General features: G+C 38.6%; 1 protein-coding gene across 2 annotated transcripts; it reads right to left on the reverse strand.

Annotated features, from left to right (window-relative positions):
* Nucleotides 1–978: 978 nt before the first annotated feature.
* LOC133411328 (tropomyosin alpha-4 chain-like) lies at nt 979–16,942 on the reverse strand. Of its 2 annotated transcripts, XM_061693564.1 has the most exons (9): nt 16,627–16,942; nt 12,405–12,530; nt 5,525–5,658; nt 3,205–3,322; nt 3,045–3,115; nt 2,688–2,763; nt 1,968–2,030; nt 1,809–1,878; nt 979–1,298 (listed from the first exon to the last, which is right to left on the reverse strand). In XM_061693564.1, exons 1-9 carry the CDS (start codon nt 16,738–16,740, stop codon nt 1,216–1,218), a joined length of 855 nt encoding a protein of 284 aa, XP_061549548.1. In that variant the 5' UTR covers nt 16,741–16,942; the 3' UTR covers nt 979–1,215. The 2 variants fall into 2 exon arrangements, with proteins under 2 accessions (XP_061549548.1, XP_061549549.1); XM_061693565.1 differs by lacking the exons at nt 12,405–12,530; nt 16,627–16,942 and adding an exon at nt 7,435–7,738.
* Nucleotides 16,943–18,454: the final 1,512 nt, after the last annotated feature.

An 18,454-nucleotide genomic window follows, 5' to 3' on the forward strand; every position in this document is an offset into this window, starting at 1 on the left:
ACTCAGCTCGACACAACAGAGGTGCATTTTAGTAGTTTATTTTAGTATTAGTATAGTATTTAGTATTCAGCATTTTAGTACTAATCATTCTGTGCTTAAGTAAAAGTGCAAAAAATGGTGTAAAAAAAAAAAAGCTTAATTACATAACAATAACAGAAACATAACAGAAGCTTTTGGATTTTAGGCTGGGACAAGACACACAACACATTCGTAAAAAAATCGTTTTTTGAGGTGACACCAAACGATTCTTTTGAATAAGGCCAGGGATGGGGAATGTCTTGCTTCTAAGAATCTATTGCATCATAGTCGTTAATGCTCCTTGTTTCATGTTCTGCCTTATGAGTCCCCAAGATCTCAATCAATACATCCATCCATCAATTAATCAATCAGTTAAAATATCATCAGTGTTTGTGTTTACCTCTCTCTATTTACATCTTTTTTTAGTGCCTTTATTTATTTTCACAAACTAGTAGAAAATGCAGATATCAGTTTTCAAATGGAGTAAAAGTAAGTACAGATACCCCAAAAATCTACTGGAGTAATGAAGTATTGTATGATAATCATGTTTTAATGTTTTCTCATCTGGATTACCCCATTTTGTTTAATGTGAGCAGTCCATTGGAAAAGATGATAGCGCGGCCACAATTTGTAACTGGAAAATGTAATTTAATTTAATTACCTCAAATCAGTGTCACATTATTTAAAAATTACATGAGACTGTGAAATGAGTTTGATAGTTGCTGTTCTTATCTTTATTACCCGTTTCAGTTGAAAATGTATGAGAAAAAAAAAAAATATATATATATAATATGATACTGAAGCCACCATTTTGTGACTTTAAATTTTAATTTACTTCAATTATTATACTGGTTGTGCAAGTTACAAAAATCAAAACCACTTACTCGCTAGTATTGAATATGTTCAGCCTATCTGGAATATAACACACAGGCAGATTTTCAATAATAAACAACAACAGCATGATTGTCATCCTGGTCAGGTTTTATTCAACAAAATGTTCCAGCGCCAAAATTTTAAATCATATGGACCCAAAACCATTATAAAAAGGGAGGACGGGGAGGGAACAAATAACCATAAATATATAAAAAGGACTAAATGTGTTGTTGTTGTTGTGGTTATTGTTGGGCTATAGAAGCTGGAGGGAATGTTTTCTCTTTTACAAAACTTCGTCTGAGGTGCTTCTTCTCGCTGGCGTTTTTACAAGTTATTAAGGTCCTGCAGTGTTTGGTCCAGGACTTGTTGCATTCCTACGTTTTCCTCTTTTGCATGCGATAGATTATCTGCAATGGGGAAAAATGAGCGGGTCAGACATAAAATGCAATGAAAAGATCACATTGATGATGAAAAAAAAAATAGTTAAACCTATAAATACGACCCTTGTGTCTTGCGAAAAGTAGAAAGACAGGAGACAGGGTAAAATAGAAGATGTCTTTATTGAGCTTTAAGAAGAAAGAAAGTCAGCTATAAAGAGAGAAAAGGCACTTCCCTCCCATTGTCACCGCCAAGCCAGAAGACAAAAAAGCAAAAGTGAAAACAGAGGAGCAGCGGTGGCGTGAAAGCTTTTTTTGTTTTGTTTTTTTACAAGGTGTTCATATCATTGAGGGCATGGTCCAGTTCCTCGCTGATAGCCTTGTAACTCAGCTTCTGATTATACAGTTCGTCTGAAGGTCAGAAAGCAAGGCGGATAGGAAAGCAGGATCAGAAGGGAAAAAGCAGGAAGAGGAAGAAGACAAGTCAGGTTTAGAGGTGGGTTAAAAAAGACACATGAAGAAATGTGGGGATAAACAAACCTTCCAAGTCATCTATGGACTTTTCCAGCTTGGTCACTGTCCTTTCTGCAAATTCCGCACGGGTTTCCGCCTTTAAGAAAAAATTATTGAAAGGATCATGAGATAGCCAGAATTGACTTATTAGTGAAGAACAAGTGACGCATACAGCCATTATCTAACCTCCTTAAGTCTGTCACTCAGGACCTTGATCTCTTCCTCATATTTGTCTTCTTTCTCTGAGTACTGCAAAGACAAAAAGAACTCGTCAACCAAATTGTTCTTCTAAATGGCCCACATTTTATGGCATAGGCAAAAAATACTTCATAATTTAGCCCCGCCCCTCTGTCTTGGATACTAATCCCCTAATCGGAGGAAGTACAAGCCTGGGAATTGGCCCCAAATGGCTGCTTCAAACCAAAATGGGTGACTTCCTGTTCCATTTCAGACATGGGACCCTAAGACCGACGTGCGCCCTGTAATGATAGACATGTCCACTAAATCTTGTGTCGATCGATCAGTTAAACCAGTATCAGATTTATTTTTTATTTTTTGCCCAAAAAGGGGAAAAATTGAGTATTTGTGAAAGCTCCATTTTATGCAAGCGGCAGCATGTAGTCTGAAAAGAACGAGGCAGTAGATGGCAGTGAATAAAGATGCACAAAAGATAGGGATTTGTGTTATGATAAGAGTCGTTGAACTGGTGCAGCATCAACGAGGCTAACTCAATACCACAAATAAGTGGTAAGGTGGGGGGATGTTTCCATTGTGACGTGAATGTTAAAAAGACAAAGCTAATTCCTCTATCCACATTTTTATTCTTATTTGCTTCAAAACGAGACAGGTTCAAAGCCTGTTTCATTTATGGAGGCAGTAAAAAAATAAAAATAAAAAAAAGTTTACCTTGTCAGACTGGGCCTCAAGAGACTTCAGGTTGTTGGTGACGTTTTTCAGCTCTTCCTCCAAGTCGCTACACTTCCTATGGGGGCAGAGACAACAAGATGATTGGTTCAGACGTATTCAAATGTTTTTATTTTTAAATAAAAGTTAATTTGATCCTTTATTTGTTTTTAGCATGACATGGCGGACCGGATCAAATGCTTGGCAGGAGCCTCTATAGCCCACGGGCGTTATGTCGCCCACCCATGCTTTAATTCATACATTTAGCCTTGCAAGGGTCTTCAGTTCATTTGAATGGAAAACTAGAATAGAAAAATTGACATTCTATAATAAATGCATCCTATTTCCTCCATCTCTTACACTTCTGCAACCTCTGCCCTCTCCTCTGCTCTCTCCAGGTCGCTCTCGAGGATCACCATCTTACGGGCCACCTGTTGACACATACACACAGCAATTATAGCACAAAACAATGCAAAAAAATAAAAAATACACCACAAAGCATGCGGACAGGTTGTCGCACCTCCTCATATTTGCGGTCAGCCTCCTCTGCGATGTGTTTGGCTTCCTTGAGCTGCAGCTCCTGGATCTCCATCTTCTCCTCGTCCTTCATGGCTCTGTTCTCCACCACCTTCATGCCTCTGAAAAGGCCCATGGTGAGCATCATAATGCAAATTAATTGAATGCTCTTACATATTACTATTTAACTGTCGATGGAGGCCGGCATCAATTAGGCCTTTATATTTTGCATTTGTTTAATAATAATAAATAATGAGGGAATGCAGAAAAACGACAAAAATACTGTAAGTAGCGTAGCTGTCCTCAACATAGACATGGACACACACAACATTGTGGAGCGACCAGCGACAGTGTACATGGAACACTGATCGTCGTTAGCGTTAACATCAGATCATCATTATTACTGCACAGAGAACTTGACTACGTGCAGTAAGATTTATTTAATCCAAGAGACTGCTTATGTTTGTCAAAAGGTGCTGCTGTTTTGGTTAGCAACAGAGTAGAAATGGTCCACCGCCAAAAAGATGACAACGCTAAACATATGAGCCAAGCTTACGGTGTGGCGCAAGTGCAAAAAGCTAACAAAAAGCTAATGAAGCTAAACGTGAGCAAATGCTAACACAGGAACAAGTTTGAGGGTGTGCTGCAAGTACCAAATGCTAACCAAGCTAAACTTTGAAGCGAAACGTTAACATGGAACGAGCTTCTGCTGTGTGAGTAAACCGAATACGAACAGGAAACAAGCTTATGGTGCGCTGCAAATGCAAAAAGCTAACTAAACTAAACGTGAGCCAAATGTCAACAGGAAATGGTCTTATGGTGTGCTGCAGTTGCAAAATGCTAACAAATATAAGTAACTAACGATTATTTTAATAATGGATGAACCAGTCAATTATTTTAGATTAATTAATCAATCAGATCAAAAAAAATTTTTTAAACGTCTATCCCTTTATGAAAATTATGAAAAACAGCATCTCAGATTGCTGCGTGAACATCCCAGACATCTTAAAGCAATAAATTATGACTAATCCAAGAAAATATATATAGAAATATAGCTTTACAATAGGCCATGGGCCAACACACAAAAGTATGCTATACATATGTGCCAAATATAGCCAAATACAATGAATTAAAGTGCACAAAAAGGGTACTTTGTGTTGTTTAAAAAGGACCTGAGCTGTCAGAACAATAAATAATAAATAATAAAGACAAAGGAAAAACTGTACAACATATCGCTTAAGTAGGGACGAAACCTCCCATGTCAAAATTTGGTCAATCTTTTTTCGACAAATAAATACTACCCACCCCCCCATCTTGTGTTGACGTGACGCACATCTGTTATCTGTTGTTGAAGACTGATAACATGATTACACATATTTCCCATCTATTTAATAATAGCTATTATACAAGAAGGTAAGTATATAATACTCACAGCTGCACTGTTTGTTTTGTTTGAATGTTTATAAATACTGTAACATCGGTGCTAATTACAATTAGCTTGTCTTAGCTTTACACATGACTGTATGTTAGCAGTAAGTTAGCGAACGCTTGTTGTTTAAGTGTTGGTTTTACAGTAAACTACGACCGGGAGTGACAAGTAAACAGCCTGCTGCGCAAACATTTTGCCTGTTATTTCTCCATCAAACTATGATATCAGACTGTACATATCCACTCTTGAGTGACAAGTTTGAGCTTGCATCCTCCATCCAACACTGATTCCTTTTCAAAGCTTGCAAGCAACACATTGTCTATTAGGTGTTGTGTACTGTGGTGAAATTCTCATTCTACGCCCCGGCCATGTTTAAAAAAAGAAATAAACAAACAAAAAAACAATGGCTCCAATGTAATATGACTCTACTTCCGTCACACTGCTCTGCGACACGGCAGTGCATCCGCCTTCGCACCCGATGACTGACGTAACAATTGTGTGACGCAACGAATCAATAATGAAATTCGTTGCCAACACTTTTAATTCGCGATTTTGTATCAATTTTAACAATGCGTTGTTGCACCCCTAAAGTTTAACTTGTGAGCCAAATGAGAACATAAAACAAGCTTAGGTTATGTGCGTGTTAGCTGAATGCTAACAGGAAACAAGCTTGGCTTTTTTGCAGGCACAAAAAGCTAACGAAGCTAAACTTGTGAACTAAATGCTAACATGAACAATATATGGTGTGCGTGTTAGCCAGATGCTAACAGAAAAAGGGTTTACGATGTGCTGCAAAGCCTTTAGACTAGACGGAAACTCTCACACAAAAACATTATGCATTTATTTAGTTTGTGCCTTTGCATTATGGGTAATGTAGTCATGCTTTCACTGTCACCTTTCGCTCTCGTCCGCTGCCTTCTCAGCCTCCTCTAGCTTCTGCAGGGCCGTGGCCAGCCTCTCCTGGGCCCGGTCCAGCTCCTCCTCCACCAGCTGGATCCTGCGATTCAGGGACGCCACATCGCCTTCCGCCTGTAGCGCCACAGGGAGGGAGGCAGATGTCAGAGTTGAACAAGGAAACACGCCATTGTCCAAAGAAGAAGGAGATTGCTGGAACCACCACAACTACCCGTAATACCCTCCCCCTCCTTCTTCCTCAGGTGCTTGTTTGTTTCATGCAAATGAGTGACATCACTTGGAATTCCTACAGTTTGACCAAGTGCAGATGACCTCCAAAAAGGACTGCTGGTGATGTACGCTTAGAGGTACAGCTGGCCTCACTACGTTTCCGTGAGCGCTCCCTCATCCTCATCCTCATCCTACCTTGGATGTTTGGGAAGACACATTGCAGAGGCCTGTTTCCTGTGGCATTGATAACACAGTATGATGGCTGCTTCCTGTTTCAGAGCGGGTGGTAACTTGGGATGTTTGGCTTAAGCCTTTTTTGTACGTAAATTTAAAGTTGAAGCCATGTCTCAATTAATGTTGAGTTTCAAAAAGACTATTTTGCCCCTTTTCCCCAGGACCACAACGTGTTATTATAATTTTGGATGGGTTGTTTTATATATATATATATATATATATATATATATATATATATATATATATATATATATATATATATATGTGTATATATGTACATGTGTGTATATATATGTATATGTGTGTGTATATATATATGTATATGTGTGTATATATATATATATATATATATATATATATATACATATACATGTATATGTGTGTGTATATATATATACACACACACACACACACACACATATATATATATATATATATATATATATATATACACACACACACACACACACATATATATATATATATATATATATATATTTATATACACACACACATATACACACACAAAGAGAGAGAGAGAGAGAAAATGTATTTAACAAAATTGGACAATTTCATTTTAAAATATAGAAAAATATAAAGAGTATACACTTTCTTAATTTAAAAGTATATATTGTGTATATATAATGTAGAAAACAAAATAAATTATTACATTTTAAAATGTAGTTAGACAATAAATATGTGAACAACAATGTTTTATAATTAGGAATTAACAAGTTCATAAAACATGGGGAAAAAATATTTTAAAAAATAATACAATATTTTATCAATTGTTTATAAATTTACAATTTTATCAAAATCTAATGACAGGAAATAAGTCTAGAAATGACATATAATCTTTCGACATATAATCTTATTAGAAAAAACAAAATCAAGAAATATATTTTAAAGTCTAAAAACCATATGATTTTGATTTTACTATATGATTATGATTTTTTACGACATGATTATGATTTTATATATAAAATCATAATCCTAATACATTATTTTCAATGTATAAAATGGAAAATAAACGTAAAAAATAATACATCAATTTATTAAAAAATAAATATGATCCATTTCACCAATTTCATCAATGAAATTCCCACTTTGTTTTCACGTAAACCAAACGTATTTCTAAACGAGCTTCTCTCACTTTAAGTCACGTTATACATACTTATGAGTGCATAACAACATAACACACCCCAAATGAGGTCGGGAATTTGTCCGGGGTTGCCGTTTCATCCATGGTAAACACTTAAACAATTCAAAATAAAGTGTTTAAACAAATGGTAGGGTGGGGCTTCTGCTGTAAAACTTCATTCTGATGTAAAAGCATCATCGAGAAGTGCTCTTTTTTTGGACTTCAGTGGGCTGTTTAAGCTCAAGCTTCCCCAATTGTAAAAATATAAGAAGAAAAAAGATGGATTTCTATGGTGAAAAGCTCACTTTTTCGCGAAGCTCCCTCTCTGTGTCCAGATCCCTTTGTACGGCCATTGCGCGTTCATCCGCCTCATCAACTTGCTGCTGCAGGGCTTGAATTTTCTTCTTCACCGTCTCCATTATTATCGTCGAATTCTCCGATAAACGATGCGGGAAAAGCCAACAAGATCGAGCCTCAAAGCGCCCCAGAAAGTTTTTTGTGACCGGTATGCCTTCCACAAAACTTTTTTTTTTTTGCGGAAAACTTTTTTTTTTTTTTTCTTCTTTCTGCTTTTGCTGCTCCTCCCCGAGCAGGAAATAAGTGACGTTGCGGGAAGTGTGGAGATGTGTAAGCAGGGAGGAGGGAGGCTATGCAGGGAAATTTATGGCCAATTCCTCCAATCCTGGCAAGAGTTTGGGTCTGGGTGACGTCACCTTGGGGCAGAGAGGGGAGGAAGTGCTTTCGTGTGTCAGTGTGAGCATGCGCAAACAATAAGGTGAGCAAAGTCCGCCTCTTGTGTGAGTGATCGTACTTTGGCAAGAGTGGACTTATAAGGCAAATGCATTTTTCTGCTCTGATAAAACGGGGTGTGTTTTGGAGGGGGTGTCTGATATGATTCGGTAGCTGATTCATCACATGGGAAAGGAGTGACGTTATTGTCTTGGTGGGGTGACGAAGGGAGGTCTAGTTAGAAGGGGGTCGGGGTGGTGGTTCTTGCTTGTAATCCTCATTCAAGTGTGTTTGTAGACCCTCAACAGCCTGGTGGAATGTCAACTGATTTGGGCCCACAGCCATCGTGCGGCGACCCTTTACTCCTTGATCCATACCCCCCCCCCCCCCCACCCCCCTTCCCACACATTCCTTATCCTTCCTCACAGTTGCTTTATTCACACATTTCTTTGTCATCATCCTCCTCAGACTGAATGAGGAAATGAGCCCTTACGCCCATTTTACATGGTTAATCATTGAATTGGTTGCCAAACTCTGACACCACACTCTACCCTCATTAGGTAATGTTGAGGCAAAAAAAAAAAAAAAAAAAAAAAAAAAGCTTGGCCGATCCTAATCAGGTTTTGGTCTCATTAGGGTGAATTCCCTTTAAGGCTGACTTTAACGCCGACTCCCTGTGTCTCTGTAGGCATTGGTTTCTCAGACTTTTTGTGGGAATACTTATGATAGACATGCCCACCAAATGTAATGTTGCTCGGTGAAACTGATTTGACCCCAGAAACGTTAACTGCGAGACCAAAGATCACATAAACCACCACACCGCCACCAAAACTAATCACAGATTCCTTACAAACACAAACTAGAGAGGGATGCCACTATAACTTGCCTTTCCTGTTCTATGGTTATCATCATGCAGTTCCTTATTGACATCACTGGCTTGTGTGTGTCTGTGGGGTGGGGTGCTGTTTTAAAGGGGAAACTGACCTTTCAACCTTAGACTCTTTTCTCCCCTGCTTTCACCGAACAATAAATGTCATTTGTTGTCATGTATTAGAAACAGCTTTGTAATTTAGCAACACTGATCTGCCTGGCATGGGGCCTACCTGCTTCCATTTGGGGTTCACTCGGTCCAGTTTTCTAGTCGGAGTTTGTCAAAGGGCAAGCCCCTGGAATTTTGCCTGAAATGGCTGCTTCAAACCAAAATGGCTGTCTTCCTGTTCGATTTCAGGAATGGGTCCTTGAGACATTTCTGTGTGTCCTGTTAAGATAGACATGTCCACCCATTTTCTTGTTGATCAGTAAAACCGATGCTGCGGACTAATTTGTTTCAGCCCCTTTTTCACGGGCCCTGGAATTTGCGCAACATGGCTACTCCAAACGAAAATGGCTGACTTCCTGTTCAATTCCGTGCACGGGTCCAGGATCCTTGAGACTTTTCCGTGCATCCTGTCATGATAGACATGCCCACCCAATTTCACGTCAATCGGATGAACTGGTGTCGGGGGCTATTTTTCTTTCTAACTTTCCGAGTGGGATGTGCCTGAGTGACCGGAATTTATGAATCTATTGTTTTGTAGATTTTCATGCTACAAATCCTAATACAATGCACGAGCCTTAATTCAAACATCCCGATTTATATTCCAAGGTTCTTCACTATGATATGTTTTGTAAGAGTTCGCGTATGAGTAATGGCTGTTCCAAATAAGGCCTGAACGTTGATTTCATTGGACTGTGCTCTGTGTTTGCTTTAGCTTGCATTCCTGGCATTCCTACTCAACTACAGGCTGGCCCACTTTTTGTCTGTGCTTGAGACAAAAAGCGCCAAAAACTCTCAACAAGAGTGCCCGTGCTGCTCCACACTCTCAAAAAAAAAAAGATGGAGCAGACTTACTGTATTATTGTTTGTTTGTTTGGAGTATACAACATGACAAAAATGATGATTTGATTCATGGGTGCAATTTTGGCTTTATTGGAAAAAGTGTTCTGTTTCTTCTTTGTTGTGGTTTTCGAAGGCAATGTGGCTTTTATGTGTTTTTATGCATGTTTTAGTTCTCATTTTTTCATCATACAACTACTATACTCCATCGTAAGCATTGTGAAGCCACGTAGCAGTTAGACGTCAGGAAGATATAGCAATACAACAAAAAGTCAGATAGGATTTCACCCTTCTTTATCATCCAAATAAAGATAACGTAAAAAAGTTTTGAAAAGAAAATCCAGATTAAAAACATTTATTTATATTGTATTTTTTCTTGTTTATACTGTATTTTACTCATTATTTTGATTCCATTATTTAGTTTGTATTTATTTTGAGCCAATATATTTTGACTGTTTTCGATTGTTTTTATTTTTACCTCTTTATTTTAGCACAATATAGTATAGCTACTTAGTGTGCATTTAAGCCAATAATCTTAACTGTTCATCTTATTTTTACTTCACTGTATTTCATTTTTTTAAACACAATTTTAAAACTATTTAGTGTTTGCGCTATTAATCTTAATGATTAGTTGCTGTTTATACTTATTTTTCACATTTGAATATTTATTAATTATTATTTATTATATAGAACAATTGGTGTACATTTGAGCTATTATTCTTTATTTTACATTGTTATATCCTTTTTATTTTTGTTTCTTTGAACATAATTTTAGCAATTTAGTGTGCATTTTTAATATTTGTTTTATACTACTATTTTGTTATTGTTGTTCAGATTTGAATTGTTATATTTGATTACAAATTGTTAAATTTGATGACAATTTAATAAAATGTTTGTTTGAACCAATAATTTTAATAATTCATTTTATTATTCTTTTCTTATTTAGCGATTTACACTTTAAATTATGTATATTACATGATTTTATTTTTTATTATAATCTTTTCACCATTTAGCGGTTATTTAAAAAAATATTTTGGTTGTTTTTCTTAGTTTTAATGCACTTTTGTTGTGTGTATTTTGAATTCATTATTCTATTCTTTTATCTAATTGTATTTATTGTTCATATTTTATTTTTTTACCACAATTTGAAAATAGTTGTGTCTTTGAGCCAATAATCTTAATCAATATTTTTCCTTATTTTGTATTTAATTATATAGACATACAGTATGTAATATATTATAGAGTGGATTTTAAAAGTCTACAGACCCCTGTTCAAATGCCATGTTTTTGTGATATAAATAAAAATGATAAATATTCTCAAGCCTTTTCCCCACTATTAATGTTACTCCTAAACTGTGCAACTCATTTAAAATTTACCAAAACAAAAAAAAACAAAAAACATTTTGAGAGGGTAAGTTAAAGAAGTGTGAACACCCTCTTATAACTGGGACTTGGCTTTGTTCAAAATCACATTCAGCATACCTTTTAGAAATGGCCAATGTCAGCTCAATTTTTTTCCCACGTGTTTGGGAGATGTAGTTATGATCCATTGAAACCAATGTTAATTCCCAAAGGTATGGTTGTTTCTACAGCGAAACATGGTGGCAGAATGGTGGCAAAACCTTCAGGGTTCTGCTAGAAAGCAAGAAAATTTCAAGAAAACCCTACAAGAACATCTGAACTTTATTTGAGATTAATCAGAGGCATTTTAAATGGCCGCTGCTGGCTCCTTTACCATGAGTTTGACTGTGGTTTGCGTTGTCATGCGCCCTCCCGGGCAGCTGTGACCCAATGGTTAAGATCATCACCTACTACCATGGGGGACCTAGGTTCAAGACCCCGACCGGACCATTCGCCAACATCCCCCGGACTCACGGCTGTGGTGTCCTTGAGCAAGACTATGATACCCCAAACTGCTACCTGGGTGCTTCAGCTGCTCCCTGTTCCAGTGCATTCCACTAACAAGTGTGTGTGTTCACTGTGATGGGTAAAATGCAGAGAACATGCATGTTCTCTGTGCATGCATGTCCACGACAATAAAGGTGATTCTTCTTCTTTTACATTTGTTAATTCTGAACACAGTCACATCTCAGTTATAAGAGGGTGTGCACACCTTTGCAAACATTATTTCAGTTGATGATTTTTACTTTCACACTCAAAAATATATTTAAAAAATCCACCGAGTTGTACAGGTTTTAGGTCACATTAATGGTGGAAAAAGTCTTGAAATGATCTTCATCTCATTATTTATATCACAAAAACATGGCATTTTGAACAGGGGTGTGTAGACTTTTTTACATCCACTGTATACGCCTATTATTTTATTGGATTTGTAATAATTCTATCAAAGTGTGTGTTTTTAATATTTTCTGCTATTTCAGACTTTTATTCAAGTAAACTTGTTAAAAATCGTTCTTTCATATACTGTAAACTACTTATGCAGCATTAAAGTGACAGTATGTTATGGTAATATTTAGCATTAAAAAAAAAAAGAACCTATTCTGATTGACAAGAAGCTCTGTTTCAAATCAAGCCTCTGCATTCACATCCGATACTTAACTCTGCGGACATTCGCAAATGTGGCTATCGATACTTTGTCAGGTGGCCACAACTCTGTGTTCCCACATGTGGAAAATGCGCCTCGGGTGGCATCGCATCGGGCCAACTCACGTCCGCGGCCTTTTTCTCGGACAGCTCCAGTTTCTCCTGAGCGTCCTTCAGAGCCTCAGAATATTTGTCCAGCTCATCTTCTGTTCCCTTCAGCTTCTTCTGCAGAGCCAGCAGGTCGTCCTCCAGCTGAAACATCAGTCAGGTGTTACTATGGCAAGCGAATCATCTGTCATCACGTAATATTGTGGAAACAGGTTGAAAAAAAAGGGTTGCTATCACACGTACTGTATACTCACAACAAGACACAACATGTATATTTGATCAACTGCAGATAGGGAGGCGTATTACAATATTACTGGCAATATTACAATTCATGTTTTTCATGTGTTGGCAATGTCCGAAGTGGACATTCTTCAATTAATAGTGCAGCTTTTACAAACAAGTTTTAACAACTGTTCATGTGTGTGTGTGTGTGTTGGGGGGTTATTATTTTTATTTTACATTTGTTTGGGAGGGTGTCACAAGTTTAAATTTTATAATATAATAGTTGATAGGAGCGTATATTTATTTGTAGCAAATCTGAACTGAGATATTGACAGTTTCAAATAATGTTTTTTTACCTGATAGGAAAAGTACTGCAGGTATCTAATTGAGAGAGGCATTTATTCATCTTAAGTGGATGCTTAATTTGCTCAGCAAATATGGATTTATTTGTATTGTGGATGAGGCACCCAGTGACTGCAATGACTGACTCAGCAGTTGACTCTAGTCTTAAATAATTACATTTACTGCCCTTTTTTTTCTTCCTAAAGGAAAAATGAATCGATCAATATGAGGGAGGCGTTTTTTCATCGTAATTGATGAGGCACCAGGGGACTACGTTCATGGGCTCACCAGTAAATCAACTCGTAAGTAATTACATTTCCTGCCCTTTTTTGCTGATTGTAAAAAGGAGGACTCTATTCAAGGGTGGCATTTATTATTTATTATTATTATTTATTTATTTATTTATTATAGGGTGGATGAGGCACCAGGGCCGTCAGTAATGAACGCGTTAATGTAATTTAATTGAAATTATTTCTTTTTAAAAAGTAATTGCAGTTTCTGCCTGTTCTTTTCCCCCTCCTGATGGGGAAAGAGGTGTCTATTTGAGTGAGGTCTTTATTTACAATTACGTGGATGAGGCACCCTTCAACTACTTGACGGGCTCATGTCCGTGTTCAAACCATAGCAACTAGAACTTAAGTAGGTATAGTTACTACCAATACTACTACAAAAGTTAAAGGGAGGCGTCTACTTGAGGGAGGCATTTATTTATTTGAGAGGGATGGCCACTATTTAAGCTAATACTGTAAAAAAAAAAACAAGTTCATTCGCACGTGCGCAGCCTCTCTGCTCACGCGGCAAGATTGTAGTTTTCAAAATAATATGGACTAGTCACGGGTACGTTGCGTTATTATACAAGTGTAAGCTATCTGTAAATGTAAACATTAGCTAATGATAGCTAACTAGGTTAGCTGAATAAATAATATTAAGTCACGGGTCTTTTAGCTAACATGAGCTAGCTGCGTTAGCTGAATAAATAACAATATGGAGTCACGGGTAAGTGTTTTAGCTAGAGTTGGCTAGCCCGCTTAGCTGATTAAAATAAGAATATGGAGTCAAGGGTAAGTGTTTTTACGTGCGTGAGCAGGGCGGTGCTCATGAGCAGAGAGGTTTGGAGGTGACTCCACACTGCACACACACACTCTTGGGCTGAGCGGGGCATTGACCCACTAGATGGAGCTGCACCTACAGAGCTGGAGTGGCCGACCGTCTTGGCTTTGGCGGAGGTCTTGCACCCTACTCAGTGTGCTTTTCTGGTTCACATAGTGGTTACAGATCAAGGTTGCCAAAATGGCAGAACATCAAGCGTGTTTATGACAGGACTTGAGGAGGGTTTGGCTACACTGGAGTAGACCCTCCCTGAGGACCGTGGCTAAACTGCAGCTGATGGACCTTGATGGTGTATTATGCCATCCGCCACACCAAGAATAGCGAAGAAAGCGCTAACAAACGCTCTGTCGTCTAGAATTTCATGCTGACTCTTCCCTATGTGGAAGACGAGCTCGGTGGGCAACCGAGTGCTCCCTTAGGGACGTAGGGGGAGCACTTCCACTTGATTTAATAGAGGCTCCTGGCTTTGTTTGCATCTCTCTGTCATTCCTGGCACACCTATGTGTTGACACCGTCTCCCACGGAGCAGTAATTGTCTTTTTTTAGACACCTCGGGGGATAATCTTACGTCTCCACACTCCACTTTGGTCCTATCGAGTGGCCCGTCGTTGAAGTGAGGCGCACACAACATCGCAGAACGACCGCATATCAGTCTAATCGCCACGCTAATCGTTCACAAAATGCGCTAAGTCTCCACAATGTAATTAATCCGATAGGCTGTGTATGTGCCTATGTGCTGCTGTTGGCTACAGAGTTCAACACGGAGGCATCTATTTGAGGGAGGCCTTTATTTAAGTGGATGAGGCCTTGGACAACTACTTGATAGGTTTAGTAAGCACTTTAATATCCATATATGAACAATAATGTCTATGACCTGAGGTAATTACAGTTACTAGCCATTTTTTGCTGATGGGTAAACGGAGGCGTCTATTTAAAGGAGGTGTTTATTTTTCATTAGTGGATTATGCATCTGGCAACTACTTGATGGTCTCAGCCATTAGCTCATAAATGTCCACATGTAATTACAGTTACTACCTTTTTCTTCCTATTGGGAGAAGCAAGCTGTTATTTGAGGAAGGCGTTTATTTTGCTTTAGTGGATAAGGTGGCCAACAATTACTTTTTAGTCTGAAAGGTCTCGTGTTTTGGCTATTTAGACCTCCATAGAGTGACTCTTTAATTTGGATATAGTATAAAAGTGTCAATTTCATTTAAAAAAAAAAACAACAACGAAAAAACCTTAGTTTTGTCATACGAGTCCAAAAAAGGCCACTCTGACAGCTACTACCCAGTTTTGTATCCGCTTTGTCCATATTTGACTAAGACCGCCACCTTTCCTCTGATTGGTTGCCTCCATGTAGAAGACCCACTTGTGAGAGCCCACGTGTTTGTTATGTTGACAGCGCTGGCTTGGGAGTGGAAAGGGAAGGCAGAGAGCTTCACTAGTGACGTAGATAAGCTTGAGAAAATCAAATGACCTGATTTCAGGCATCTTGGCAGAAAAACGTCTGGAACTCAGGAATGCGTGGATAATTTTAATTCCTATTTCACGTTTACTGAAGCATCACCGAGACAATATTACATCCCAAATACTAGAAAAAGTTGGTTTGGCAAAGTACGGGACCTTCAATAACCATGTATGAACAATAGTGTCTCTGAAGTAAAACAATTACAGTTACTCCCTGATTCTTTATAATGAGAAAAAGGAGGTGGGTTTATTTCTCTTAACTGGATGAGGGACCCAGAAACTATTTGATGGGATCAGAAGTTGATTATTCAACTAATTATAGTTACTACCTGCTTTTTCCTCCTGATGGGAGGAGGGAGGCAACTATGTGAGGGAGGTGTTTATATGTCTTAAGTGGATGAGATACCAGGTAACTAAGCGATGGGCTATGTCCTTGTGTGAACAATAATATCTACGAACTGAATTAATTGTAGTTACTACTACTTACTACTACTACTACTTACTGTTTTTTTCCTGATGGGGAAATAGGAAGACTCTATTAGTGGAACGCGTTTATTTGTCTTATGTAATGAGGCACTCGGCAACTGCTTGATGGGCTTAATGTGCGAGTGTGAACAATAGCATCTATAAACCGACGTGATAGGAGTAACAGTACTACCAGTTTTTTTTCTTCCAGATATAAAAATGGAGGCATCTGTTTGAGGGAGGCGTTTATTTTTTGCAAGTTGGTAACACACCTGACAACTACTTAATGTCTAAGTGTGAACAATAGCATTTATGAACTAAAGTAATTACAGGTACAGTTCTACCTTGTTTATGTGAAAAGGGAGGCATCATTAAGTGAGGCACGTATTTGAGGGAGGCGTGGATTATGCACCCAACAACTACTTGGCGGGTTTAATGTCTGCGTGTTAACAATAGTGTCTGTGAACTGCCGTAAGTACAGTTACTACCCATTTTTGTTTTGTTAAAGAAGGCGATAATTGAGGGACGAATGAGTCACATAGATTTTGCGAACAATATTTCTTATGCGTTCTGTTATAGCATTGCATATAAAAATTATCTTAGCAAAGAAATTTGACCATGAAGTTAAACCCACCAGCTTGCATTTCTCCTCTGCTGCTTTCTGGTCCGTCTCGGCCTGCTCTGCCCGGTCCAGGGCATTCTCCTTGTCCAACTTCAGCATCTGCATCTTCTTCTTGATGGCCTCCATGGTGACAGGTCTTTTGGGGTTTCACGCGTCGGTCGAGGAGGTAAAATAACAGATTGTGGATGGCGCTGAGGAGCTAGAAATACAGGGAGAGGAGCGACGAAAGAGGAGGAGAGAAGTGCTCGACAGAGGAGGAAGAGGATGCAAAAAGTGAAGGTCCGCTAGAGCTGCGTGTGATTTAAAGTGGAGACAACCTCGGTCCTCCCAGTGACAACCCCAACATGTCCACCCCCTCCCCTGCTCCTCCGCCTCCTCCCTTACTCTACTACGTATTCTGCAACCCTCCCTCCCTAATATAAACTTCTCAAATGCTTCTGGAGGAGCAACGTGGTGGAGATGTTTTGGCAGCACATGTCCATATTTGGACCACTGCTCCCTTCACCCCCAACCCCCCTTTTGCCACATGTGTTCTGGCTTGGGAATGCTGAGATTGATGTTAATACCAGAGTTGGTTAGAAAAGGCATAGTTTTCATTCCGGGTGGGGAAAAAAAAACAAAAACACGATCTGTGCCAGTGAAAATAAGCCCCTGTCTTATTTCAGAGTGAGGCGACATCAAACATAAATGCAATAAAGCTAAATGCTACTGCCCGGCCCTTTTTTTAGATAAATTTCCTATAACTGTAAAGGACTGTTGACATTGCAGGATTTATTTTATATATAGTAATGAGATGTTTTAAGTCTATTTGAGGGAGGCATTTATTGATCATAAGTGGATGAAGCACCCAGCAACAACTTGATGGACTCAGCCAGTAACTCTTTAGTGGTTGTGTGTGTGATCAATAGTGTCTATGAACTCAAGTACACAATTGTATTTTTTTTCCCCCCTGATGGGAAAAGGGAGGCGTTTATTTGAGAGAGGTGTTTATTGGTCATAAGGGGATGGCACAAATGGCGATTATTTGATAGGCTCAGCAGTTGACTCGCTAATAATTACTGTTACCACCTATTTTTTTCCTGACAGGTAAAGAGAGGCATCTATTTGAGGGAGGCATTTATTTATTATAAATTGATGGCACACCTGGCGACTACTTGATAGGCACACCAGTTAACTCATTAATCTACATGTGTTAGCAATCATGTACTATTGAAGTGATTACTCCGTGTTTACTCCCTTTTTAGGGAGGCGTGTATTTTTTGTAGATGGAGGATGCACCCGATAACAACACATTGGGCTCAGTAGTAATTCTTTCATGTCCAGGTGTAAAATAGGATGTATGAACTGAATAGTTCCTACCACTTGTTTTTTTTCCATAGTGGGGAAAGAAAGTCATAGATCCTGAGGGAGGCGTTTATTTTTCAGAACCCGGCGACTACTTGATGGGCTCAGCAGTTGCCTCTTTAATAATTACAGTTACTACAGGTTTATGGTTTTCCTTATGGGAGGAGGCAGGCGTCTATTTATTGTAAAGGACTTTGGAGGATGTTTTTTGTGAGATGTTGGGAATTGTCCTGCTTCTCATGTATTACAACACAATTGAAGAGAACAGAAACTGTGAGAATTTCTAATTGCAAGCAGAAACAGGAAGTTAGTGTGGGTGTACAGTGTGTCCGTGTTTGTGGTGCGTGTGTGTGTGTGTGTGTGTGTTTGTGAGTAGGTGTGTAACATCAGAACATCAGCGTTCATGTGTGTTGGCTTTCTGCTCTTATGTGCCAGCTGCCCCCCATGCTAAAAATAAAGATCACAAGAATGGTGGCCAGTGACCATATAAGCGATA

The sequence above is a fragment of the Phycodurus eques genome, chromosome 13, assembly GCF_024500275.1.
Source record: "Phycodurus eques isolate BA_2022a chromosome 13, UOR_Pequ_1.1, whole genome shotgun sequence".
Classification (NCBI taxonomy): domain Eukaryota; kingdom Metazoa; phylum Chordata; class Actinopteri; order Syngnathiformes; family Syngnathidae; genus Phycodurus; species Phycodurus eques.